The 18028-nt window shown below is 38.1% G+C and overlaps 2 protein-coding genes across 4 annotated transcripts; both read right to left on the bottom strand.

Annotated features, from left to right (window-relative positions):
* Positions 1 to 424: 424 nt before the first annotated feature.
* dhfr (dihydrofolate reductase) lies at positions 425 to 8735 on the bottom strand. Its single transcript, XM_054611167.1, has 6 exons — positions 8569 to 8735; positions 8308 to 8357; positions 4662 to 4767; positions 2039 to 2162; positions 1521 to 1636; positions 425 to 550 (listed from the first exon to the last, which is right to left on the bottom strand). The coding sequence occupies exons 1-6, from the start codon at positions 8658 to 8660 to the stop codon at positions 469 to 471; spliced, it is 570 nt and encodes a 189-aa protein (XP_054467142.1). The 5' UTR covers positions 8661 to 8735; the 3' UTR covers positions 425 to 468.
* A 522-nt stretch (positions 8736 to 9257) lies between these two features.
* gtf2h2 (general transcription factor IIH, polypeptide 2) lies at positions 9258 to 17302 on the bottom strand. 3 transcript variants are annotated; one of them, XM_054610482.1, is made up of 16 exons: positions 17096 to 17302; positions 16697 to 16811; positions 16529 to 16589; positions 15857 to 15934; positions 15480 to 15516; positions 14973 to 15059; positions 14828 to 14878; positions 14066 to 14120; positions 12904 to 13009; positions 12666 to 12756; positions 12259 to 12454; positions 11129 to 11192; positions 10917 to 11020; positions 10635 to 10737; positions 10456 to 10495; positions 9258 to 9777 (listed from the first exon to the last, which is right to left on the bottom strand). In XM_054610482.1, exons 3-16 carry the CDS (start codon positions 16582 to 16584, stop codon positions 9667 to 9669), a joined length of 1179 nt encoding a protein of 392 aa, XP_054466457.1. In that variant the 5' UTR covers positions 16585 to 16589; positions 16697 to 16811; positions 17096 to 17302; the 3' UTR covers positions 9258 to 9666. The 3 variants fall into 3 exon arrangements, with proteins under 3 accessions (XP_054466457.1, XP_054466456.1, XP_054466455.1); XM_054610481.1 differs by lacking the exon at positions 16697 to 16811 and having other exon boundaries at positions 17092 to 17302; XM_054610480.1 differs by lacking the exon at positions 16697 to 16811.
* Between the last annotated feature and the right edge of the window lie 726 nt (positions 17303 to 18028).

Below are 18028 nucleotides of genomic sequence, written 5' to 3'. Positions count from 1 at the left end.
CAGAGTGAATCTACAGTAGATTATTATTATTATTCAGTGATTAAAGATACTTGCATAAGAAACAAAAGATGTTTAGAAGCTCCAATGAATGAACTACACTTAGCACATAATATCTGCTTTAATTAAGTGTTCAGGGATGGGCAACTTGTGATCATGAGGTTGGAGATCCAATTTGCCTCTACGGCTTGAGGCATTTGACTCTGTCACCACTAATATCCAGATGTTGATGCCTGTAACTTTCAATATGGAGTCACTTCCATGCTAAGACACCAGATATTGAATAGTTTAAGAAAATTGCAAACTTTAAAAAAAAAAAAAATGGTTTATGTATTATGGCTCTTAATATAACAACATTGCCTGGTCTTCATGCAGAAATATTTGTTGGTGCTCATTGGTATAAATAATGATTTTACTAGATTTGGAATACATTTTAATCATTGGTCTGAATTTTATTTTTCAAATTTCACATCATTGCTCAATGCTCTCATAGACTTCAAATCTATACTGGATACCATTCTCCTCCTGGAGCTCTTGTGGTACTCCTGGAAACCTGTAAGAGAAACAAGCATTACTGTAAGGTCTAAGGCAGTCTTGGGGCATCTATTAAAATTAAGGATAAGTTGTTCATTTCAGCAGCCAACAGCTGTCAGTGACCATCACTGAGACACGCCTCAAAGGATGTTACAAAAAAAACAAACATATGCTTTTGCTACCATGATTTTAAACCACTTTGGACTTGCTGTACATGACCTGCTGTGCAAATTAGGTTTTCTTATAATGTAAAGTGTTTTAACTTTGGGGGCAATTCAAGTTTATTAAAAGTTGGGTATTAATTTCCCCAGGTAATTCAAATTTATTAAGAACCAAAAGATGATGACTCAGACTGTCTGTGTCTGCTGTAAACATGGTAAATGGTAAATAGACTGTACTTGTAAAGAGCTTTCTAGTCTGACCACTCAAAGCACTTTAACTCTAGATGTCATCATTCACCCATTCACACACTGATGACAGGGGCTACCATGCAAGGTGCCACCTTGAAACAGCTACGGGAGCAACATGGGGTTTGTGTCTTGCCCAAGGACACATCGACATGGACTAGCGGAGCAGGGGATCGACCCGCCCATCCTCTGCTTGAAGGACAACCGTGCTCTACCACTGAGCCACAGTGGCATGCATTGCAGTTCACTGCTTCAATTTTGGCCTAGATGCACACAAGTTTTCTTGTGCAATGAGGGATTATTTGCAATATTTCAGGTGTTCTCCCTTTCGTTTGGACTTCCAAATAAAGTGGGTTAGATGATCTGGATAAACTGTTGGTTTGTTCCAAACCTGTCTAATAGTCTGACTGCTCGAGGTTCTTGACCCATCTGATGTTAACTTGCTCCAAGATCTCAGCAATTACCTTGGTCAGTACAAGATTAGCATAACTGAAAGAAATGCCATCCCTATTGAATAAAACTCAAATTGTCTTAAACCTGAATAATCCACTAAAATGTGCTAAACATGTGTGTTGATCTTACTCTGGCAGTAGACGGTATTTGTCTGGACTGATTTTAGGGAGGAATGTGTCACACTCAAACTGCTTCAGGATTTGCGTGACGAAGAGTCTCCTGATCCCCTGGCTCTCCATCAACTCCTGGGAAGCACAAAGCAACCAAAACATAATTATATAAAGAAGAGAGCTGTCCATAGACAGAAGTGTGTTTAAATTTAACTCATCCGGAAGTGGTTCACCATGACCATCCTTGATGGCTGTAACCAGTTGGACAGTAAAATGGAACACTGGACAATTATTTAAACTTGTTATTTCCCATTGTAATCAGATACTTAAGCCTACATTCTATTTGTTATTTGAAAACGATCCATTTCAGTGGCAGTTTTCCATGAAGACTCCAAAACAATGACAAAAAATATCAAGACTGAACAATTAAAGAACGTGTGAGACATAAGTAAAAATCACAAACACTGTCCATTTTATTTTTTACAAATTTAAAAACACCTGAAAACTTTTGAATGCAGTGGATGGTTCATGCAGTACCTTGTAGAGAGAGCTGCCCCCTATAACCCAGACCTGGTCAACCTGTTCTGCCAGCTTCATGTCAACCAGCCTGAGAGCAGAGTTAAAGTCTTGCGCGAGGTGGTGTGCCCCTGCAGGGGGCGTTCTGGAGGAGAATTATTTTAAGTCACTGCATTGAACAATACCTGAGACAAGGTAACATTTTACAAGGTTGCTGAGCAATGTAGTTCACCCAAATTACCTAAAAACATATTTTCTTCCTTACTCCTACCATCCATGCAGATCCTTCTGGCTTTACTTGTCCAGGTTTTGTAATATCTGTCCAACATATTTCTGCCTCCACATCAATAAAAATTAAGTTAAAAGTAATTTAGCCATTAGTCAGTCTCTCTTGATGCAAACCTAATTAATGGTAATGGCGATTGTCAAAGAGACACGTTTTTTCACTACAATCAGAAACTTTGCTGTCCACAATTAAATTAGGCTGTTTTATATGAAGCGTTGTTGCTGGTAGCAGATTTAATAAATAAGTAATTAATATCAGGATATGTAACTAGAAGACATAGAATTTGACATAGGACTTAATTTGGACGCGGAAAACTTGAAAATGTGATATTAATCAATCAATCTAATCTTAATCTCAGAGTTGCTACAAAGTCTCCTCAACGTGTACAGTGACCTATTTATTTCATTTACACACAAATCAAATGATCAAGTTCTTTATAAATGAAATATTTATTAAACAAACTACATAATCTAAACTACTAAACATAAAATAAACAGAATAAAGGGAAAGAATAAAAAAATAGGCTGAAGAGTACAATGAATAATGTACCACAACTAAATAGAGAGGAATGCATGTGACCAGGTAGAATCGGTGATTCATATCATTGACTGATAAATTAACTTTGTTGATTGATATTCAATTTAGTTCAAATGATTTATGAACCATTCAGCACCAGAGAAGATTGTGAAAAATCTTTATATTAGTTTAAAGTTAAATCTAATTCAGATCTTTAGGTTTAAGCTATTTCTATTTAAGATTATTTTATAACGTGACTTAAATTTATTTGGCCTAGGAACATCAAACTCGTTTACATTTGGTGCCGGTATTGGTGTCTTGTCTTGGTGGATGTCCGCTACATATAATATCTAAAGACATTGGGGTGAAGGTGTCTCGTTATGGGGGGAAAACAGCTATCTACAATGTTCAGGGCTTGAAAAACTAAAACCACAATCTAGGGTACATCCCAAGTCTCTTATTTGTCATTTCCTCTGGGATCTCTGAGGAGCCATAAACGAGGTTGCACGAGAGCATCCTTCCAGAAAGTGTTGTGAGGGCCGACATGCCCCTTCATTGTTCATCAGTTATTTAATTGGACCCTGCAGCCGATCATACTGATGTGCTATAGCTCATCACCACTGGAGTTTCATACCAGAGTGAGGACAGATCACAGATCGAACAGATTGAAAGGTTAGAGAGAGAGAGAGAGAGAGAGAGAGAGAGAGAGAGAGAGAGTCTGTCTATATGTCAGTAGAAACACTTTTTACATAATTTATGTTATGTAATTCCAATTTACCCCGAAACATTGAGCCTATTAAATTAATTGCAGTGTTTAGGAAAAACCATAATCATATTCTGGATTATTTAATAATGAGTGATCATGTGTGCAGACACAAAATCAAAAGTCTCTCAAGCTGTTAAAGCCGACCGATAGCGGATCCAGCTGTGATCAGCGGCGGCCGTCATGAGAAACAGACGTCGCTTCACATGGCGCTTCAGAGGAAAGTACGTCTCATTTTCTCTTAAAACACATTCCCTCGTTTCCTCTCTCCTCGCATGGTTTCCTTGAAAAGATGCAAGTGAGGGAAACGGGAATGCAATTAAGAGACTTGGGATGTACCCCTACTCCTGATTTTTGTCCTCTATTTTGACTTCTTCAAGCTGCAATTATCAGAGGTCCTGTCTACTAACAATATATAAAAATGTTATACTAAAATGAATTACAGGTGAAAACTGTAAAAATACCACCAGATTCATCTCTTAACTCAGCACTACAAAGTTAAACAGGCCCTATTATGCTATTTTCCGGGTGCATATTTTTATCTCAAGTTACAGTTACAACATGTTTACATGTGTTATTGCTCATAATCCTCCTTGTTTTTCTCATCCTGGCTGTCCTGTAGCATCTCTTCTCACCCTCTCTCTGAAAAGCTCCGTTGTAGCGCTTGCTCCTCCTTCCAGAAAGCAAAGTCTGCCCTGATTGGTCAGCTAGCCCGCTGTGTTGTGATTGGTCAATGTTTCACATTTCCATATCTCTTTTGTTGTTTGAGGGCCAAACTAACTAGAACTAACTAGAGTTTTACGTCACTTCTGTAACATTATGACCTCATAAAGTTACGGAAGTGAAGGACAGAATTCAATGGAGCCGTTTCAGGCAGCTCAAGAGCTTCTAAGGGGGAGGGTAACTCCTTTTAGGTGTGGACTTCAGGTTTTACACTCTACGGACCTTTTACATGTACAAATATCTATATATCTATCTATATATATATATATATATATATATATATATATATATATAAACCCAAAGCCCTTTAAGCAAGTTACAGTGCATCTACAGTGAAACATCAGTGTGACACATACTTGAGCTCCCTGCTGAGGACGATGTTGATCCTGTTGTTCAGAGGTCTGTTCTTCTCCGGGATAGAAAACCATGTTTTTCTACCCATGATCACCACATTCTGCTTGCCTGCATGACAGCAAGTTTTGAAATGATTATTTAGTAGTTAATTCTCCAGTGCTGTCGAAGTTGCAGATCGGAGTTCCCTTACAGACTGCATTTGTAATACATTTTTAAAAACAATTCTAGTGAATCCCCTCATATTGTTTTTTAATCAGTTCCATATTTTATTTAATCATTATATTTTTTTATTCTGCTGGTTGTTTTTTTAATTTCCAAGTTCAAATTGATGAAATGCCTATTCCTTTCATTCTCTTGCGTAAACTTCCTCTGGACACATCTTAGTAGTCGGGTTGTTAAATAGACCTTTTTTTTTTTACCCTTCTACATGCATCTACAATTAGGTTATTGTTCGTTGGGTAATTATTTGGTTTTCAGATAAACATTTTGTTTTCTCTTTTTGAAACTACTTGGGATAACAAAAATTCACAAAACACGGCAAAACTTTTGTTAAATGTTTCTAATTCAATAACAAAAAATACTAATAATAAAATACTAGAATGACAGAATCCTTAAAAAGGAATGCCTTTAATCTAACCTAAACCCACGAGTTGCAGACCTCTGCAGTCCATCAGGCAAGAATGAAGCAATGAGGCCTTCTAAGACATGAAGACGAGTTAAGCCGGAGCCCTCGTCGCCATTGTGATGCTTTAATGTCACAAGTAAGTGCTGCATTAAAACCTTAAGGTTAAAGCGCTCCTCAGGTCACGAATGTCTGACAGGTTGAGCCCCCAACCCCTCCAGGCCAAAGATTCGAATATTCGCGGTTGATTACTACTGAAGCTCCGGAGCCCAAAACTATGGTATTCAGGACAGCCTACTTACCACTTTAAAATCAACACCAGGGACACACATTACGTAAATGGACGACGATTTATAGATGGAATTATAGAAGAAGGCTTCTTTTTTGCTAGGTGGGGAAGTTAAATATAAGTTAAACATAACATTAAGGCATGGGATTAGTGATGGGTGTGGGTGGGGAAATGAGGTTACTAATAAGGTACTTTTGTTTCATGTATTCTGTCCTCAGAACTTTAACAATTCTCTCCTTTTTTTAATAACTGTTTTATGTATTTATTTATATTTTTGTAATCTCTAAGGTAATGGTCAACATTTCGCATGTTGGTCTGACCTCGTCTTTGGTGTATTGCTGTAATGTCTGTTGGCTATGCATTCTTTTAAGTGGATAGCAGCGTGTGCAGCACTTTTGCCCAGGCAAAATTTCCCCTTTGGGACAATAAAGTATATTTTATCTTATTCAGTACGAGCTAACTTACAGAGCTAGTATAAGAAAGTTAATGTTGCACAAAACAAAAGACAGGGGAGCTATTTTTGTTATACATTGCTATTGATATGGATTTAGAATACATTCGAGACTTCTTCACAGTAAACAAAAAAACATACTTTATGGGTAAAGACCTAACAATAAGTGAGATTGAAAACACGGGGTAAGTTTAAAATGGGCCATCAATGTAGACAAGTATTGTTGTTGGTAGTAACCTAATGTAGGAGCACTTGGTGCTCCATGGCAGAGCAGAGACGCTGCAGGGCAGGAGTGCTGAGTGGACCATGGTGACATTGGAACATAACAAGGTATGTTTTAAATAAGCCAGCATGAGCAGTCATACTAAATGTTTACTGTACTGCCATATGGATCATATTAAACATTTTATATTTATTATACAAATAAGCACACTTCATATGTAATATATTATAACTAGGCCATTCATTTGAGGAATCATACTGCAGTGATGATTTGAGATTTATTTCTACAAACTACCACTCCCACAATCTCTTCTATATATTTTTCTCTCTCACTCTTTCAGTTCAATGGAACCTTAAGACTTCCTGCAATGACGCAGCACCAACTCCCTGGGTTTTGCAAGCCTTTTCTTGTCCTTATTTTGATCAACCAAATATTAGGGTTTCTATTGGTGTGGTTTACATTTGTGAAAAAGCTGTAATCCTTATTGATAGTAATTAATTGCAATGTACAATTTGTACATTGCAATTAAAGATTTATTTTATTCCACTTATTTGCAATGGATTTCCTAAGAAAACATACTTTTGCTGCTTCTAGTCCATTGACCGATTGTCCTGTTAGTTGACAATCATTTACTAACTTGTCGATCTTCTGTCCTTTCAGAAGCTCATAAAGATTATATTAGTCCTTTAGATGACTTGGGCCCTCAGTTATCAGGGCATTACTGAATCCAACATTAAATAAAAATATTTAAGAAAATTCCTTTCCCTCCCTCTAAAAATATGCATTAACAGCAGGACGTGATTGTTCTTGACACCGTAAAAGATTAAGAACATAATTCAAGTAAAAAAAATATTCAAAGCAAACAACAGCCACATGCTCTTTAACCAAGGTAACGTTTAAAATATGTCAACAAGTCAGGTAATGCTAACTGTTCAATGTGATCAGAATTAGCTTTATGTGTAAGCTAATTTGAAGATTTTATTTTGCATTTCTATCATGTGCTTGCACATAAATAGATATAACAGCTAGAGACAAGGACAACAAAACTTAAATAAAAAGCACAAATGTCTATAAAAAGCACAAATGACCAACAACATAAATTAAAAGACCAAGTCAAGTGTTCTGTTGTTAAACACTATACAAACAGCGCAAAGAAAACAATACTGAATGGGCATGGACTAAAAGATTTTGTTCATGTACATGTCTACATAGAGCATCAGATAATACGTTAGATACCAACTCAAAAAGCATTATAAACAGTCAAATAATCATCTACAGTGGGAACAGTGGATGTTTTGGTGTAACAGGGTTATTGGCAGTGTATGACTGATACAACCTCAAATATTAGAGAAATTAACCCTTTTTTTTGTGTGTGTGAATGCTACCTCCTGATTGGGCGATGCGTGCAAAGATCTATCTCATGGTGCAGAGGAGGATCCTCAATGGAGTTACCAATACAGTGGTGCAGGGATGACTTATTTGTGTAGGCCAACCAATGGAATTTTTCCACTTGATTTTGGAAATTGCGGAAAATAAGCCCAGTGGCCATCACAAGTTTATAATCTTTGCATATTTTGTTCAGAGAGAAAATTTTCAAGAATAAACACTTCTAATATTTAAGCCCCCACACACCAGGACAAAACATTCAAATAACTTAAGCTTGTGTTAACCACATACCTTATTTCAGGCATTTTAACAAAAAAACATTCACTTCAAGACTTAATGAACTGCTGATATTTGTGTGCATGAGTCAGATGTGTCCTAGCAGTCGCCAACAAGTAAACAAACATTTTGATCACCTTGCCTCTCTAAGACATTCTTTTGTCGGTACCTTTTGAAAGTTTACAAGTGGAGTAGTTTGCTAGAAAAATTAATCCATTCATTCTAACAGAGAATGACAAAGTAGGTGGTATGTATCTATGCCTGTTCAAAACACTCGCATCAATAAATTCTCAAATGCTTTATAGCGAAGCCAGTTACAGAGCAACTTACAAACTCATAGACCCGGAGTTACAGCAAGTAACTACCAATAACAACTAAATAAACCCCAAAATGTAGGTTACCTTCCACAGACGGCGTCGATGTCATCCTTCGGAAATGTTTGAATTCGTTACTATAAAAAAGAACATATAATTATATGATTTACTAAGTTGATACATGTAAAAGTCGTTGTTGCTGTCACCACGCGAGCTTCATGTCTCGTGCTCTTCATTGTGTAAACACTAATGCCTGATCGAGCTCACCTGAACAGCGCATTGAAGTTTCATTTCAAGATTGTATTACTTCTGCATTGACAGAAACCACCATCCATCAACATGACTTACTTGAGTCTAACAGGATGCCAGGGCAGGTCTCCATTTCTCCCGATACCCAGGTCAGGACACACCGCCACGATAGCGTTTAGGACGCGGGACATGGCAAGGAGACCGAACAACTATCGGACTACCACAGCACCGTAGTCTCCTGGCGCCAATAAAGTTAGCTGTCTTCTTCTTCTGCTTTAAATGGCGGTTGGCTAACAGCTTTGGAGTGCAGTACCGCCCCCCCCAACTAATCTGGAGTGTCGACTGAGGGTCTACCTCCCTCTCTCTAATTCGACAACAAAACAAATAAAGCTAAATAATTTGACAAACTAAAGGAAACAAATGACACAGAAACATATAAATTGGGATCCACAAACCTTAAGAGTTCCCTCCTGGTTGATTAAGAACCTCTTGAAAACAATGGAAATGTGCTTGAAGTTTAGCCATCTGGAGGCTTTAAATTGATGAACTTGTTTCAAATTTTAAGAAAATTGTGTTTAATTTTTTGTAAGCATACAATGAAAAAAAAAATGTAATACAGCATTTCTTACCGGGAATGACGCTACAGATTCCCAGTTTGTAATACTGCAAATTTAGAAATATTTCAATACTTTCATAGGCTCAATCTGCATTGTATTGCCTCATTCAGTGACAGGGACTTAACAGACATTCATTTTATTGAAACTCTTTGAGATTGCCACTTTAAAGCATTTTAACAAGTAGAAAAAATGTGTTTAATTGTTAAAGGCATGTCACAAACAGAACTGTAGTACAAAAGTGAGTATAAACACTGCACACAAACCATTTTTCACTGATTTGGTGTTCTATTTTACAGCTGGAAGTTCAGCGGCTCAGATGCACTTCTCAGAGCAGACAGAGGCTCTGGCCTGAATTTAGCAAGAAGCTGCTGAACCTTCTAACAATATGGATAAACTAAAATTATAATATTATATACAAATCTTCAACAACTTTAAAATATGGCAATGGTCCAATCCCTGTGTGCATCATATCCATTCTATCAGAAGTGGACAACACCGATAGGACAGATACAATGAGCCATTAAGAGCAAATGACCACTGATTTTATTTCAATCTCTGTCTGACGGTTAGCGTCTCTGCTTCAGGTGTTGCTCTGATTGTGAATACAGCAGGGGCAGCAGTGAAGTGAGTCATGGATGAAGATATCACACTCCATGCAGAACACACTGCGACATGATGGACAGGTGAATATCTAGACAGAGAGGGAAAGAGCAAATAAAGATGGATGGACAGACTAAAGTAACAATTAAAATACAAATTAAGTATACGATTTTTACAATGAATAAGAAGAGAAATTTGAAGATATTTTTTGAACAACTAGTAATTAATGACTGTAGTTTCACATAGTTGACTTAAAAAACATAGTCAAAATTGAAGCAGCAGAGGCCAAAAGAGCTTCAATGACATTGGATCCTACAGTTCCTAAATTAACTCAATAGCTAATAAACTTTACACCTTTAGTTTGTAACGCATGCCTTTTGTAGTTGTAAGATTACTGGTAAGTGTGAAAATACATATGATTAACATCAGCGTGGCCAAGACACGGCAGGTCTAGGGACCTACATGTCGTTCCCAATCACTCTTTTCTTACAACCTGCCATCTCTCTACTGTCGCTATCTAATAAAGGCATAGTATGCCAAAAAAATATATCATAACACTGGGATTAACTATGAAACCAATACATTGTCAGTGTTATTTTCTCACACTTGACAAGGTTTCTTCAGAGTCACAGAAGGTATTTTACAACAGTTTTTACAAGCTGAAGTAAACTGAACTTTTAAAAATATGTGCCCATTTAAAGGGAAAACTATGTTCTATCATCTAAAAGGCCTCTACAGATGCAGACATACAGTCAGCTACTGTACTTACACTTTTATCTTTCAGCTCCCCTTGACAAGCTTTACAGAACCTGAAACAAATTACAAAAGGTTTAGCTACACAGCAGCACAGTATCTGTGAATGATTGAGTGTGTGTGTGTGTGTGTGTGTGTGTGTGTGTGTGTGTGTGTGTGTGTGTGTGTGTGTGTGTGTGAATGCATGAAAGCCACCTGTCTTCATGGAGTTCCTCCGCAGGACTCTCTGTAAAGGCTACGAGGGGGAAAAGGTGGTGGAAGGATCTTGCAAGATGGGGCGCCGACACCAGAGTCAAACCTTTGAGACAACACACTTGTCAAAGCTACAGCGCTTCTATTGGTTTGAACACAAAGTACTTATTCAGCAGCAAAAATGAACTACAGCACTTAGTAAGCCACAGGGGGGAAAAAACTATCAAGGTCAGCTCTACTCTTACACTGACACACACACAGACTGAATCCTCCCATGACACATACCACAGACTTTACACTCCACAGGAAGCTCTGTGTACTTTGCGTGGCATTGTGGACAGAGGTATCCTCCCAGAGACAGACCGGCACTGCTGCTGCTGTCCAGATGACTGGAAGACACACAACAGGAGCAGCCCGTTGCAAAGAACACACTTTAGTACACAGTGGCTGCTAACAGTCCTGGCAACAGGGTTTAAACAGCACTGTTTTTGACTTACGACATGCTGAATGAAGGCTTGGCATCCTGGTCAGTCAGAGAGGCAATGGTGTGCTGTGGAAAACCTGAACAAACAAGCAGGTGTGAGACAAATATTCAGTAGTCATAAATAATTCTAATATTTTGATTAATGCTCAACAAAATGCACTTGTAGCCCATCTGCTACATAGTAAAAAAAACTAGTAAATTCTTGTGCATTATTTGAAAAAGCATCAAGAGGACATCCAAATTGCAGCAGCCCAACCGCAAAAGACAGGACATTGAGTGAACTATTCAGAGATGTCTGGTTAATTCTCCAATATAGAGCTGGTGTCCATTCAGGGAGGATTTGTATAAATGTTTCAGAAAACTTGTAAGGGTTAAGATTCACTATGTATTGTAAAGAGGTGGCTTAATGTTACGGTTAGGGACACAAATGACAATGGCATGAAAAGGGTCGTTTTTAGGGGCCCTGATAAGACAACAAAGACGCCAAGGAAAAAGATGCCACTACAGAGTCTGAACAAGCATTGCGTAGTAGTACGACGGTGTCAAATAATAAATGTTTACGGACATTAAAGCAGTTTGCTGTTTGGTACTTTTAACTGATTCAGAACATCCTCAATAGCAGCGTCAATGTTGTCTGAACTGTTCTTCATATAATTATTCCTCGGTTCCGGAGCACAGCTGAAAACCCTTGAGTAGTCCTGCCCCTGGTTATCTTTATTTAGATGAAAATCTTTACATCGGATTTGATGACAGTAATAATGATATAGTGCCAGGCATTCGTTCAAGAAGATCCAGGGCTTTCACCACGTTACCAGTAAAATTTTATATTTGGATCCCTACATATTTACTGCCCTCACAGTGATATCTTAATGTCTACATAGGTCACATCTAACCAACTTGGGGATCATACAGGATACCAACTTTCCCTCTCATAATCCCCTTTGTAAATATTATTTAATGTTTAAAGACCAAGTTCTAGGTCTGCGATGGCAGCAGAAAGCCAGTTTGTTAAGCCTTACAGCAAGTTCATAAGTGCTGTCATTTAACACATTTAACACTTGGTGTCTGACAGCTCTGTTGTGTCATATGTTACAATGTTTAGAAACAGATGGAGAAAGATGGAGACAGTCTGAGAATACTGACCCATGCGTATTAAAGAGCATTCAGATGAGAAGCTGGCTGGAGGGGGTTTGACATGCAGCATCAGCAGCTCTTTGAAGTGACTCTCATCCAGGATAACGTGGTATGAGCCGCCCGTCTCCCTGGTCAATACGGTACACACCCTGACCTCTGCTGACAGGCCGATTACAGAAACCCTCACCTTCAGGGACTTCAGGGTCTGACGGTGGAGGAACAAGGGCATACATCACAGTATTTGTTTGAGATTTTTCTTAGAGCATGAGAGAGACACTAGAAATGTCAGGGGAAAGAGATTAACATTTACATTAAGCTTAAAAATAAATGCCAGATATCTAGTAAGCTAAGCAGCAGAACTGCATATCAACAAAGGCTATGACTACGCCCCCCTAAGCAAGAGTTTGTGACTTCACCTTAATCAGCTCACAGATGTTGGCTGGATCACAAGTAGTGAGGCTGCTGAGGATTACCAGGATCTCCCGACTAGTATGTCCAGGCATGTGCCTTCATACAAAGACATGCATCAGCTCAGTGACATTTAATATTACAGAATTGACAACTAACAATAACAACTATTAACAAATAATAGAAATATGACTACTACTCTTAATTATAATAATTATGTTTGGACTGTAACACTGCAGTACCTACTTGAGGCTCTGTATGGCCAGGTTGAGAGAGTTGTATAGGGACGGCTCGCCTACACACACAGTGTCCACTGCTTTCTTCAGAGCAACAATGTGTTTCTTTGGATTTCCTGGTGGTGAAACAAAATACATCACTGTACATTAAAGCTGCACCCCGGGTCATTGGTTTGCATTGGGGGTCCAGGCCCAGCCACTGAAGCTACCTATGCCTACCTTGGATGAGTACCCATGTTGCCAACTTGGCGACTTTCTCTCTGGACTTTTAGCTGTTAGCTCTGTTTGCACTGTTAGCTACGAGCCACCAGCTCAGCTATCGCCATATTGAGAGGCCGTTGAGAGGTCTTATCTTATGGTGCCAGGGTGCATAAAAAGGCAAAAAAAGAGCTTGTTTATAAAAAACATTATAAGCCCCAATGTATATGTATGTATGTTTACTTGTTTCACCGCTGGTCCAAAAATACGTCCACATCATGGCAATGCTCCAGAAAATAGCTGTGTTCCGTTTCCTAAGCTGCAGCCAGGTGGGTTCTATTTCCCCTGACCGGCTGAATATATTAACTGTCAATGACTTCACATATGTTGTTTCCAGATCAGTGAAAATTCAGCCTAAATTGGCTGTTGCCCAAGATATGGAATACAGCCTTTGTGCAACATGCATATGCTACGCAAGCCTATAGATGGTGAGGATGTGCTTCTAACCATGTAATTAGCTTGATCAATACACTCAAGTGCCAGCACCAGGCACTGATCATGGAAGAGGGTAGCTCTGTCCAGTCAGGGCAATGGTCGCTGCCGACATTCAATTCAGTTTATTTTGTATAGCCCAGAATCACAAATTACAAATTTGCCTCAGAGGGCTTTACAATCTGTGCACATGCGACATCCTCTGTCCTTCCCTCACATCGGCACAGGAAAAACTCCCCTAAACAATTTTTAAAAGGGAAAAAAAAAGGAAGAAACCTATGGGAGAACGACAGAGGAGGGATCCCTCTCCCAGGATGGACAGAATGCATGTGGTTTATATGAGGCATCATCAAATTTAAAGGGACATTTTTCTCTGTTGCAATTACAACTGGTTTAAATGAGAAAACATTGCCCGAAGCAAAAACATTAAAGTGTGACATTGAGAGCTGGAGTCTAACATTAGCAGTTTATGTGATCCTCACCTGCCAGGTCAGTCAGCTTCTCAGCTCTTTTATTCTTTGTGGTGATAATACCCAGCTGTAGACACACAACACATTTTGTCAGTCACTGCAAAAGTATTTATAACTTGTTTGCAGATATTGCATGATTGTATAAGAAGAAGTGTTTCTGATTCGGGGACTGACAGCAGCAGTGCTATGCTGCCATAACAAATAGGCCTCCAATATTTGTTGTGTTGCTGGTCAATGTAATATTCCCTCAATTACTCATTCATGAAGGTGGAATGTAAGAACCCGAGATGATCTCTTACAGTCAATGGTTTTAGAATGTAAATCCGCTGTAATCTATCCTGTTGAAGCTTTTGCGACTCGGTAGCCATCATCTCCTTTTACGCCACATGAAATATAATATTCAAGGAGTGGATACAATAACATAATAACCTGTTAAACATAAGTCAATCATACTAAGTCAAAAACAAATGATTACTTCTATTACTGATTCACTTATGGATCTTTAACAATAGGTAAAAAGAAAAAGAGAACGACAACTTTTCATCACAAGTTATGAGGTAGGCACCTTGGCCAAAAGTAGTTGCCAGTGCAGGATTAGGGTTAGGGTAAACCATTCAATTCTTACAAACAACATGATGGTACAGAGAAATACTCTTTTTCTCGGATAAACTCACAAGAAGGTGCCGTGTTTAAACAAGAGCTGAGGGGATTCAAATGCAAAGTCTTAATACAGTTCAGTATAAAACATGCACAAAACTCTTTCTATAAACATACCTGACTGATGGGGTTTTGGTCAAAATACTCATCAACAAAAGATTCCATCAGCTGAGGAGGAAAGGAAAAAGGAGATGGTGCTTTACAGCTAATCATTCTGTATGGCTGCTGGTGTACAGTGTGATGTGTCTGCTACACAATTAACCTTTAGAGAAGAGGTGAGGCGGTTTGGTTTCAAGTCCTGGTCTTCCATACTTCTTGAACAATCAATTACCACATGGAGGTGCCGCATCTAGAGAAGAACATCCTTTAACATCTTGAAGTTTTTGGTAATGATACATTCTAAACATAATATTGTATTTTTCTAATAGCAAAATAAGACTCATCTCAAAATGGCACTTAATGTTATCCTAACGCAGTGCCATTCCTGTATTATATTAACAGATATATTGTGAAACAAGATGAAAATTAGTTATATGCTTACATGCTGTCAATCTGCCAATATGATCTCAAATCAATCGAAACAAATACAACAATGTTGCCCAAAAGTGTAAGTGGCTATTTTGGTCTTAAACTACATAAATATAAAAAAAATAATGTGGTGTAGGAGTTGGCCACCATGTTAACATGAGATCTCAGCAACCTTGGGGTTTTAAACCATACAGCTAAGTAAAGCACCAGGTTCTGTAGGAAGGAGGCAGAACAAACTCACCATTCCAAGCCTCACTTGTCCATGGCTCTCTATTATCCTATGAGGTAAACAAAGCAGCAGATAAGTTTGATGTAACTTTAGGAGAATAGACGGATTTCTTCTTAGGAGTGAGCAGTATACAAATAAATATACAGCAGCCAGAGGAAGACTCTACACAGACAATCTAGTAGTACATACCTTGATCAAAGCAGGAAGAGCATGAGAAGAAAAATGCATTTCAAAAGTGCCAGCAGAAGTAAATATGTCTAATTTACATCATAACAGACAAGTGTTTAAAAAAAAAAAAAGAATGGAGTCTTAAGAATAACAACAAATAATCATATCAATCAGTTTCTTTGTGCTTGTCAGACAATAGGCACTTACGCACACACACATACCTTTTTCTTTTAGACTGGAACAGGATCTCTTCTACTGAGGCTTTAAGTGAGCCAGATTCATCCTCCTTCAGCACCTCCCTGTAGGAAAGTGCATACATTCCACAATGTTGCACCATAGAGAGCCATGAACAATCCTGTTCATATTTTGCATAAATGACCTGGGCTAATTGGTTAGTAAGCTCTATTCATGCTTTTTCAAACATTTTTTAAATATTATTGACAAAAGTACTTTCAATATCATACCATCAATAGCAACCATTGATATATCATTGCCTATAAGGTATTAGAGATATGCGATACCAAACTTGTTCATAAGAATGCATTACCTTGGATACCCAATGTATGAATACAGAAATGGGATAAACTGCATTCTACTATTATGCCTTTCATAGGAATACACTTCAGGCCTCCCTTAAGTTAAACAACCATGGAACAGTTTAAGGTTCTATTGATTGATAGTGAATGCTCCCGTTTTAGTAAAAGTGTGTGCTTTGTCCCTGTGGAATGTTCTTGTTTTGTATTTTTGTTTGTATAAGAATGTTGATTTCACACTTTTTGTTGTTTTAATTATTCTTGATTAGGTATCTGCAGGGCCCCATTGTGAAACCTATCTATCTAAACAACAACAACACACATTTCAAATTGAAAATGTCATTAGTTTATTGGTCTTACCATGTCCTCTCATAGCCCCCTTCCCAGCGCTTGGTCCTCTCTGGTTCTTCATCCATTATGTCTGCCAGCCAGATATTCAATTAACGTTAAATCCAAAGAACTGGGAAAATTCGGCTTCACATTAATACAAAAGTATCCTGCGCAATGTGTCACACTTCATTCACTTACAGAGTCACTTATCGTGCTGTTTAGCGAACTAAGTCTGATTTAATAAAAAAAAAAAGTACTGTTTTGTGAAGTATGGCGAATACTAGGCTTCTATATCAGACGACACCAATGATTCCTAAAAGACACGTAACGTTGGGAAATAAAGAAAAAAAATTAGCATTATTTAGTTTCAAGTGCATTTAATGGAATTTGGCACGACCCTGTGTGAATTCCGAAACCTTATCGATTAGATTCTAGCGTTCCCATCAACAGTACAATTCAAGCTTCTAATGTAAACCAAGTTAATCATCGAGTTAATATTCATTGTTGTGTGTGATACGACTTACTATCGCACTCATTTATATATAAAGATAACTATAGTAACGCTAACGTTAGTTATAAACAATCAGTTGTACCTACAATACCGGTTTAATGCTACGCCAGATACTGAATCACTTCTTCCGGAGAGAAACACGCTTTGCAGATAAAAATGCCTTGTCCGTCTACTTCTTCTTCTTCTTCTACTTTTTCACATCTTCTTCTCTGGTTAATTGTCTGTCGGCAAACCAGCTTAGAGACACCTTACCGCCACCTAATGGACTTGAGTGTGATGCAGCCGACTTTGCTGTGAAAAAGTTACGGTACAGGTGACAAGCATTAGGAATTAGTAATTCCTAATGCTTGTCACCTGTACCGTAACCATCAATGAGGAGATTGGCTATTTCTATATAGTAATTCCGAATTACTATATAGAAATAGCCAATCTCCTCATTGATGGTCTCGTTTACTTATGAAGGTCATATAGAGGCATCTGTATTCATTTGAGAAAAGCTTAAAAACCAGTTAAAAGTTCCTCACAGTACCTTTAAGACCCAACAATCCTGCCAGGATTTGTGCATATTGTCTTTTAAGATAGTTTCAACCTTTACTTTACTTAATCATACTTCTATGTCAATTAAATGTAATTTTAAGGATTGTTTAACCAATATCTCTCTCTCTCTCTCTCCATTTCTTCTCACACCTATCTATGAGCTGGAACCCAAAGGAAAGAGATAGCCTATCTCCTTTAACATAGTCTGAGTAGCACATCCGCGACCCTTAACTGGATAAGCGGTTACGGAAGATGAGGATGAATGAGTAGCACATGGAAAATTTCATACAATATATCCAGCCTGCATGAAGACTTTGCTGACTTAATGCTTGATAGTGCTGCCAAGCTATCAGAAGCAATAACCACATTGAATTGATTATTTTCTTCCACCTATTGTAACGCTAATATTATTCAAATTAATTAAGTGTTTATATTGAAAGGTGATCCGATTTTCTCTTTTTTACTGAATGCAGCACCTGTGT

The sequence above is a fragment of the Anoplopoma fimbria genome, chromosome 13 (genome assembly GCF_027596085.1).
Source record: "Anoplopoma fimbria isolate UVic2021 breed Golden Eagle Sablefish chromosome 13, Afim_UVic_2022, whole genome shotgun sequence".
Lineage (NCBI taxonomy): Eukaryota > Metazoa > Chordata > Actinopteri > Perciformes > Anoplopomatidae > Anoplopoma > Anoplopoma fimbria.
Note: the sequence above shows the minus strand (reverse complement) of the source record. Positions and strands in the feature narration are given on the sequence as shown.